We start from the raw sequence: 10,277 nt of genomic DNA on the forward strand, positions 1-10,277 counted from the left end.
ATTAAGTGAATAAATAATCTGATGAACTGGTGATTGTAATAGAATCAGGGACATAGAAAGGGAATGGACTGACTATTCTTGGGCGGGGGGGAGAAAGCGGTGTGGGGGGGGAGTGAAGAGATTAGACAACAATCGTGCACCTATGGATGAGGACAGTGGGTGGGGAGTGAGGGCAGAGGGTGGGGTTGGAACTGGGTGGAGGGGAGTTATGGTGGGGAAAAAAGAGTAACTAATGTAATAATCTGAACAATAAAGATTTAATTAAAAAAAAAAAATGGCTATTACATTTTAAAAAAAAAAAAGAAAGAAAGAAAAGAAAAAGAAAGGAAATCACATATATCTTGGACTCCCCAGAAACTTAAATACATTATATAGTTGACCCTTGAACAGAACAGGGATTAGGGGTATTGGCCTCCCATGGAATTGAAAATCTGCATATAACTTTTGGCTCTCCCAAAAAATAACTACTAATAGCCTACTATTGACTGGAAGCCTTACTGATAACATAAACTCAATTTCCTACAATGGGATACCACCTCACAGCCAACAAGATGGATACTATAAAAAAAAAAAAATCAAGTGTTGGTGAGGATATGGAGAAATAGGAACCCTTGTACACTGTTGGTAGGAATGTAAAATGTTGCAGCTGCTATGGAAAACACTATGACAATTCCTCATAAATATAAAAATAGAATTACCATGATACAGTAATTCCACTTATTTAGTGGCCCAGTGCACGAAATTCATGCACGGGGCTGGGGGTGGGTGGGTGTCCCTCAGCCCAGTCTGCACCCTCTCCAATCTGGGACCCCTCGGGGTATGTCCAACTGCTGGTTTAGGCACGATACCTTTGGACAGCAGTCGGACATCCCTCTCGCAATCCAGGACTGCTGGCTCCGAACCACTCACCTGCCTGCCTGATCGCCCCTAACCACTCACCTGCCTGCCTGATTGCCCCAACCACTCTGCCTGCTGGTCTGCTCACCCCCAACTGCCCCCCCCCCCAGCCTAATCACCCCAACGGCCCTCCCCCAATGGCCTGATCACCCACCACTGCCGTCCGGATGTCCAACTGCTGGTTTAGGCCCCGGCAGGTTCAGGCCTAAACCAGCAGTCGGACATCCCTCTCACAATCTGGGACCGCTGGCTCCTAACCGCTCACCTGCCTGCCTGCCTGATTGCCCCAAACCACCTCTGCCTGCCTGCCTGATCGCCGCCTAACTGCCCTCCCCTGCCAGCCTAATTGCCCCCAAATGCCCTCCCCTGCTGGCCTGACCACCCCCAACTGCCCTCCCCTCCTGGCCTGATTGCCCCTAACCACCTCTGCCTCGGCCCTGCCACCATGGCTTTGTCCAGAAGGATGTCTGGAAGGTCTCCTGGAAGGTCTCCCAGTCTAATTACCATATTAGCCTTTTATTAGTATAGATTGGTACTTCCAACTAGTCTCAACAAATAAGGTTTTGGTTATGAGGTACAAGATTTGGGGCAATTTACTCAGTCTCTGTGATTCATATTTCTTATCTATTAAATAGAGATTCTCCACCTTTGAGCTTGTTTGAGAACTAAATATACAATCCATATAAAGTTCTTATTATTGTCTCTTGCCCACAATAAACGATCAAAGAGAATTAACTATTATCTTCATTATTACCTTAAGAACAAAAATTTAAAATTATATTTTAGTTATTTCTTGTCTATTATTACCTATTGTTCCATTCATTCTGTTACTGTATCTGTATAAAACGTTTAGGCTATCACCTTATAAAAATATTGATTAATCAATATCTATATATATATAAAAGGCTAATATGCTGAGTGACCTACCATCCAACTGGTTGCTATGATGCGCGCTGACCACCAGGGGACAGACCCTCAATGCAGAAGCTGCCAAGCTGCAGTGACTTGGCAGCAGTTCTCCGGTGACACACCCCAAAACCAGAGAGGAGGGAGCCCGATTCCTTGTGGGGCTTTGCAATTCCACCTTTGGCCGTGGGTTATGTTGTTGCTGGGGCACTGTCGGGCCCCAAATCTGGTTTACTACACACCTGCATTTACTTACCACACCCTGTATGACAGCAACTTTACACAGTGCCCTCTTGCACACTGGGACCCCTAGGGGGCTGTCGGAGAGCCGGTTTTGGCCCGATCCCCGCAGGCCAGGCTGTGGGACCCCACCTGCCAGAGGGACCCTGCTCACTCCACAGATGCTGGGGAGGGTACCAAGGGAGGTTGGCTCCAGGGCATGTCCAACCCATCTTGCCCAGTCCCACCCCGCGGCCATCTTCTAATTAATTTCCTTTCAATGTGCATGAATCCATGCACCAGTTCACTAGTCTATATAATAAAAGTACAATATGCTAATTAGACCAGACGTCCTTCCTTCCAGACAAAGCCGCAGCGGCGGAGCCACGGCAGAAGCGACAGAGCACCCGGCCCCAGTGACGAAAGGCAGGGGCAAGGCCAAGGCCCTTGCACGAATTTAGTGCATCGGGCCTCTAATATTAAATAATTCACCAGAAACAGAACATCAACTATGTTTTGAGCATTGTTAGTCACTGATGAAATAACAGAACAAAACAGATTTGTTTTTTGTTTATGGGATTCTCATAGTTCACTATGGAAAGATTTAGATAACCATGAAAGGGGAATTTTCTATTTTATTATAATAAAAAATTGCCATCCTATTTTTAATTTAAAAAAATAAGGTTTTACTAGACTAACATCAAGGCAAATGCTACTTAAAAATCCCATTTACACTAATAAAAGAGAAACATGCAAATTAACCATCTCTCCGCTACAGCCACAAGACACGCCCACCAGCCAATCAGGAGCAAGTATGCAAATTAACCCAACTAAGCTGGCGGTGGCCATGGAACTGGAGAGAGCAGGAGGCTTGGGCTGCCCCCAGTGATGGTGGAAGCCAAGCTTCCCGCCTGCCCTGGCCAGCCCTGGGCTAGCTCAAGGCTACAAAGTTTCAATTATAGAAGATAAATAAATCCCAAATACCAGTTTCCAGCCGGCCGTGGCCTTCGCTCAAGGAGAGGCTGAAAAAAGGAAAAAAGGAGAGGCTGGGAGCTTCTGTCGCCGGGGGGCGTGGCCAACCTGAAAACGGCCATCAGCCCCTCACCCAGGCTGGCCAGGCACCCCAGTGGGACCCCCAACCTGATCCGGGACACCCTTCAGGGCAAACCAGCCAGCCCCCACCCGTACACCAAGCCTCTATCCTATATAATAAAAGGGTAATATGCAAACTGACCCTAACAGCAGAAAGACTGGGAATGACTGATCACTATGACACAGTGACCACCAGGGGGCAGACGCTCAATGCAGGAGCTGCCCCCTGGTGGTCAGTGCGCTCCCACAGGGGGAGCTCTGCTCAGCCACAAGCCAGGCTGACGGCTGCCAGTACAGCGGTGGTGGCAGGAGCCTCTCCCGCCTCCTAAGCAGCGATAAGGATGTCTGACTGCAGCTTAGGCCTGCTCCCTGCTGGCAAGTGGACATCCCCGAAGGGCTCCCGGGCTGCCAGAGGGATGTCTGACTGCCAGCTTAGGCCCAATCCCCTGGGGAGAGGGCCTACGCCAGTATGTGGACATCCCCCAAGGGGTCCCAGGCTGGGCTGAGGGGACCCCCTCCGCCGAGTGCACAAATTTTTGTGCACCAGGCCTCTAGTTCTACATAATGAAAGCCTAATATGCAAAATGTTCAACCTGGAGTTCGACCACTCGCTATAACGTGTGCTGACCACCAGGGGATGGCGCGGAACATGGCAGGCGTCAGCGACACAGCACTGGCAGTGGGTAGCAGTGGAGGCGCTGCCAGCCCTGATGAGAGCGAGACCATGGCGGGATGATGGAGGAGAGTGGGTGGCACTAGGCCAAGGCGGGTGCGAGCAGGGGCCCAATCACCCCGTCAACTGCCCCAAAGATGGCAACCAGTGGCCGGCAGGCCCTGATAGCCCTATTTGGGTGGGGCCCTGGGCTGGGACAAGGAACTGGGGGTGGGTTGCGGCACCTGAGCTTGGGGCTGCGTCCTCTCACCAGCTACCTGGGGGCGGGGGTGACTGGGATGGTGGTGCAGTGAAAATGCAGGGTGTCCGCCAACCTCACTCTATTCCCCCTGTTACCCTCTCCCGGGATGCCAAGGCTCATGCGCCAGGGAAGCCCCCACGCTCATTTGCCAGGCACCTGCGAGGAGCCCACCCCACAGCTGCTGGGTCCGCAGGGGCCAGTCAGGCTCCATGTGGATTCAAGCAGAACCCAGTCTGCGGGGCCGGCCGGAGAGAGCACACTGCCTGCCAGGCTTCCATGCGGTGCAGCTGGGCAGCCTAGAGGCCCACACTGCGCCCCGGCCCGCGGCATCGGGCCTAGCTCACCACATCTCCGCATGGGGACTCAGGCACTGTGACTCAGGTAGAGGGTGTGTGCAGGGACTCAGGGGCCCAGGTGCTGCCCAGGGCCCAGAAGTCAGCTGGGACCTGCCCTTCTACGCCAGACGCTCGCGCTTAGATTGCTGGCCAGGCCCAGGGACCACACCTGTGCCCGAATTTCGTGCACCAGGCCTCTAGTACTCATAAAAGCCAAATGTTTAAAAATCATAAGGCTTTAGAGACTTCCTCAAATACAAATACTCAGTAATTGCTTCCCCTCTTGGAACTTCTTAAATAATTAAGAGATTCTAATAACAGAGATTTTCTGAAATTGAAAAATAATCCCTAATCCTACCATCCCAATATAGTTTTCTACTGCTCTGGTGCATGGATTCATGTACACTGAAAGGAAATTAATTAGAAGGTGGTCAGCGGGGCCGGACTGGGCAAAAAGGGCCAGACATGCCCTGGAGCCAACTTCCTGTGGTCCCTCCCCAACTGGCTGCACTTGCAGCAGTTCCACGGCTCAAAGTTTATCTGCAGAGTGAGCGTGGTTCCTCCAGCAGGTGGGGTCCCTCGGTCTGGCCTGTGGGGATCAGGCCGAAACCAGCTCTCCCGACATCCCGAGGGGTCTCAGATTGCGAGAGGGTGGTTCTCGGGTGACGCACCCTGGAATTGGGCTCCCTCCTCTCTGGTTCTGGGGTGCATCACCCGAGAACCGCCGCTGCCAAGTCACGGCAGCTCGGCAGCTCCTGTGTTGAGCATCTGCCCCCTGGTGGTCAGTGTGCGTCATAGCTACCAGTCAAAGCATCTGTCCCTTGGTGGTTAGTGTGCATCATAACTACTGGTCGATCACTTAGCCTTTTATATATATAGATTTTATTTTTACACACTCCCTTTTAGTTTTCACCTAAGTAAATTATTGCCTGATTATAGCTATAATTCAGCTATCAAGCTGATTTTTTTTCTTTGCCTTGTATAAGCCATTTTGCCTGGTTTAGACAATGTTCAAAATTATCATTTCAATTGTAGCATAATGCTTATTAGTTCTGGTGTATCTTAGTTATACCTAAATATGAATTGTCATGACAGAAACATAATTTTCTTTTGTAAGTTAATTTTATTACCTTGTTGATTTCCAAAAGAGAACATTACCAATTTTACTTGCAACCCACAATGAACCAGTTTCACTACAATACCCTCAGCACTGTAAGTCAGTGTTTTTTAGTTACACTTCTTGAAAATGTACAAATTAATTTTAAAGTACATTTCTCCATTATGTCTGTTGCTGGGTAGTTTTTAATTAAACTTCAGCCAGGATTCCCAGCAAGAGGCAAGTTTTAGAGAAATACCTGATAAGAGACAATTCCTAAACATCTTTAAATTTTAAAAGATTTTCTAAAGGCCTCTATAATGTATGATTGTTACAGAAGAGTTCAAATAAAACAGATTGTGATAACTTTCCACAGTTGAATTACTAGTTAAGCATTAAGTTGGTACAAGTCATCTTTTCCTATCATCCCATTCCTCAGCCTCCTCCATGCTCTGCTTGATCCTTTAGAGCCAAGTTTAAATGTAATTTCAGTGAAGGACTGCCTAACTTCCCAAGTATGCCACAGTAAACTATCTTTTGAAAACCTTTTCACTTCTTCAGTTATACCATTTCACTTTTTCCCCAAGATTATTGTCTGTCACAGACTTTAAATTACTAGGAGAGCAGGGACTGCTTAAATTCATTTCTCTCCCCTAAACTAGATCAAATATAAACATATATTCTAACGCCTTTTATATTCAAAGTAGATATTCTTTGTTATATCCATAATGTAAGCAAGTAGGTATGTCTGAATGAATCAAAGTAAACAAAGCACTGTGGACTTTGATCTAAGATTAAATCAACATTTACTGAAGCTGTGATTAATCAATCCACATTGTTGGCTGCATATTACACTGACCTAAAAACAATGGCTTAAAATGTGACATCTAGGCCCAGCCGGGTAACTCAGTTGTTTAGAGCAGCAGTTGCCAATCTTTCAGACCTCACAGATCACCAGTGGTCCACAAACTATAGGTTGGCGACCGCTGGTTTAGAGCATTATCCCCATATCCGAATATTGTGGGTTGGATCCCTGGTCAGGGCACATACAAGAATCAACCATTGAATGTATAAATAAATGGAACTAAATTGATGTTTCTCTTTTTCCTTTTCTCTTCCTCTCTCTAAAAATCAATGAATAATTTTTTTTATTTTAAAAAATAAATAATAAAATATGACATCTAACTAATCCCAAATTGGTAATAAGAAATGTGAAATGCTTTGAGTTAAGCACTGCTTTAAAAAATTAAGGGGACCCTAGCCAGTTTGGTTTGTTGGATGGAGCAGTGGCCCCTGGACTAAAGGGCCATGGGTCCAATTCCAGTGAGGGGCACATACCTCGGTTGCAGTCTAATCCAAAATCTCTCGTAGTTCTGTCTTTTGCAAAGAGTCAATAATTAGCATGGAAGACAGAAAATGTTTCTTTACCAAAAGAAAACCCTAACTAAAGAAAGTTTCTAAGACAAACAAATAGTTGCTCAAAGAAAAGGCAGTTTTAACATATATTTTCTTAGTGCACTTAATACTCTTGTTTTTCAAAGAGAAAACTTTTAGAAAAAGGAATGTACCTGAAAATAGCAGGGTTGCAGACATGCTTTGGATCCAATGCTTCTCCCTGTATAAATTCATAGCATAGTCCATTATTGAAGGTACAGTAGAGTTGTGGTGCACAGCCATGAGCCTGTAACACTCGGAAACTCTTCACTTCCTCATCTCGATCGACTAACAACTCAGTCTTGTTGCCATAAATTCGCACCAAAACTACATCCTCCATTGCATTACCCACATAACAGCCAATAAGTTTATTTGTGATTCCATCTGTGAAGACCTGCCCAAAAAGAAAAAAGGGGAAGAAATTATATACACTCAAAAAACTAAATAAGAGATAATGTGAAAATAAATACCAATTAAAAGAAATTATCTACTTTTTAATATAAAAGAACTGTTAAATATAATTTTGCCTAACATGTCTATAATTTTAATTCTGGATTTTAAAAAATAGCAATTATACTGTTTAATCTTGAACTTAGTTTTTATAGCATTGTCTTTAATTTGTGTTAATTATTCAACAACTAGTATTTCTACACTTTTGAGAGCTATTATATCTCAGTCTGCCTTGAACATTGCAAATGAATGTGTGTTTATATTCTACATTCTACATACACACACACACGCGCACATACACAATCTCTCCTCTAATAGAGTGGAAAGTCTCAGAAGACAGAGACACTGCCTCCTCCCTAGCATGGTATCCTATATAATAAAGAGCTAATATGCTAGTTAGACCTGATGGCCAAATGACCTTCCGGACAACCTTCCGGACAAAGCCGGGACTTCGAGGGTCAAGGCAGCTGGGGCCTCTAATATGACATAAAAAAAGGTCTTTAATAATGTTCATGAGTCTACTAAAATTAAAATTTTAAATGCTAATTGTAATGGTTACTTAATATGCATTAGAAAATGTTTTAAGTATTCAGGTTATAATCATTTCTTTTCTTTCTTTTTAATATATCTTTATTGATTTCAGAGGAGGAGGCAGAGGGAGAGGGGGATAGAAACATCAATGATGAGAGAGAATCATTTATTGGCTGCCTCCTGTACACTCCCTACTGAGGATAGGGCCTGCAACCCAGGCACATGCCCTTGACTGGAATCAAACCCGGGACATGTCAGTCCGCAGGCCCACACTCTATCCACTGAGCCAAACCAGCTAGGGCCAGGTTATAATCATTTCAACATGAATGCTACAGCTACAAAAAGAAGCACAACCTTAATTGGAGGAAGACAGGTAATTAGAGATTTCTACAATATTTTCTAAAATGGACTTTTGGCCCTGGCCAGTGTGACTCAATTGATGGGGTGTCATCTGCACACCAAAATGACATCTAACTAATCCCAAATTGGTAGTAAGAAATGTGAAATGCTGTGGGTTTGATTCCTGGTCAGGGACATACCTAGGTTGTGGGTTCAATTCCAGGTTGGGGTGCATATGGGAGGCAACCAATCAATGTTTCTCTCTCACATCAATGCTTCTCTCTCTCCCTTCTACTCTCTCTAAAATCAATAAAAAAAACTTTAAAAAAAGAGAGAGAGTATTATTAAGGGTGAAGCCCTTGAGCCTGAAAGATGGCAGCAGCCACAGAGCTAGCACTGCTAAAGAAGTCCCTGGGCTGAGTAAAGGGAAAAATACAGCACTCAGGGTGAGTGCCAGATTCCAGTTCTTCAAACAAGGGTCCATGTCTAACAGGACTACTATAGTAGCTCATCTAGTCAAGCAGCCCAACAAAGACTACCTGGCTTGGAAGCACTGCAGAAGAAAAAGCAATAGTAGCCCAGGTGGTGTGGCTCAGTGTATGTGCATCGACCTAAGAACCAGGAGGTCACAGTTCAATTCCTAGTCAGGGCACATGCCCAGGTTACATGCTCAATCCCTAGTATGGGGGCGTGGAGGAGGCAGGCCATCAATGATTCTCTCTCATCATTGATGTTTCTATCTCTCTCCCTCTCTCTTCCTCTCTGAAATCAATAAAATATATTTTTTAAAAAAGGAAGAAAAAGTAATAATATTCAACAATGGTTAGAACACAGAGTAACTCAAGAAGATGGAAACTCCAATAAAAATGATATCCACATTCTGTTGAAGGATCTTAATTCATATCTTGAAGTTAAAGTCTACCTTACAGAATATAACTTTACATTAGCAGGTACTCTATTATTCTGTGGATTCCATTGCTTCATAGTTGACTGGACAGTTCAAGAAAAGAAGAAATATCTTAAATGTGCCTTGCTGGTTTTGTCACATTCAGCATCACCCAGGCATCAGGCAACATCTGCCTAGTGTTGTCTTCCAAAACAAACTATATACTAATTCCCATTAGAAGCTATATATGCCATACAGAAGTGATTAAAAATATATTAAACAGAAAGTGTACTCAGGAGCAGAGGACTGATGTAAATTGATATGCAGTCATTATTTGCTAAAGTTGATGGAATTTTTAAAATACAAACTAGTGTCTTAATGTTTTTTGTTCTTTAGTTGAAATTTGTTATATAAAAATTCAACTGCTGTCAACACTTGAGTTAAGATCAAGTTATAAATTACCTTGTTTTTAGAGATGAAACTTATTTTAGTAAAAGTTACGAATCAGTGGTTTGTTTTTAACGTCCGTTTAATGGTTCACCTATTTGGCTATCTATTTAGCACTCTTTCATAGTTTGAAATTCATTTTCCTCTTATTAATATACTAGAGGCCCAGTGCACAAAAATCATGCACGGGGTGGGGTGGGGGTCCCTCAGCCCGGCCTGCACCCTCTCCAATCTGGGACCCCTCGGGGGATGTCTGACTGCCGGTTTAGACATCCCTCTCACAATCCGGACCGCTGGCTCCTAACCGCTAGCCTGCCTGCCTGCCTGATCGCGCCCTAACAACTCTGCCTGCCTGCCTGATCACCCCTAACCCCTCTGCCTGCCGGCCTTATCACCCCTACCTTGCCCTCCTGCCGGCCTTATCGCCCCTAACCGCCTCTGCCTCGGCCCCCAGCCTAAGCCGCAGTCTGGCCTCCCTATGCAGGAGGCAACCTGGTGGATTAGGGGAAGGCTCCGCCCCTATTACCCAGCTGCTGCTGCCACTGCCGGCCTGAGCCTGGGCCCTTCGCAGCGTTGTGGCTTTGTCCAGAAGGATGTCCGGAAGGTCATCTGGAAGACGTCCACTCTAATTAGCATATAACCCTTTTATTAGTATAGATATAGTAGTTTATTTATTAAGTTCTATAATAATTTGTACCAAGGATAGAGAAAGGGAAGACAAACTTGTTTTC

At 45.1% G+C, this 10,277-nt stretch overlaps 1 protein-coding gene and 1 pseudogene across 1 annotated transcript in view; one reads left to right on the plus strand and one right to left on the minus strand.

The window, feature by feature from the left end:
• Positions 1-7,291, minus strand: part of ETNK1 (ethanolamine kinase 1) — a 41,418-nt gene extending 34,127 nt beyond the window's left edge. The window contains exon 1 of the mRNA XM_014542324.1: positions 7,028-7,291. Within this exon, the coding sequence (XP_014397810.1) occupies positions 7,028-7,233 (206 nt within the window). The 5' untranslated portion in view covers positions 7,234-7,291. The remainder of the gene's footprint in view (positions 1-7,027) is intronic.
• A 1,294-nt stretch (positions 7,292-8,585) lies between these two features.
• On the plus strand, positions 8,586-9,615 carry LOC102245532 (annotated as a pseudogene).
• The last annotated feature ends 662 nt before the right edge of the window (positions 9,616-10,277 follow it).

This window comes from Myotis brandtii, unplaced genomic scaffold, assembly GCF_000412655.1.
Source record: "Myotis brandtii unplaced genomic scaffold, ASM41265v1 scaffold299, whole genome shotgun sequence".
Taxonomy (NCBI): Eukaryota; Metazoa; Chordata; class Mammalia; order Chiroptera; family Vespertilionidae; genus Myotis; species Myotis brandtii.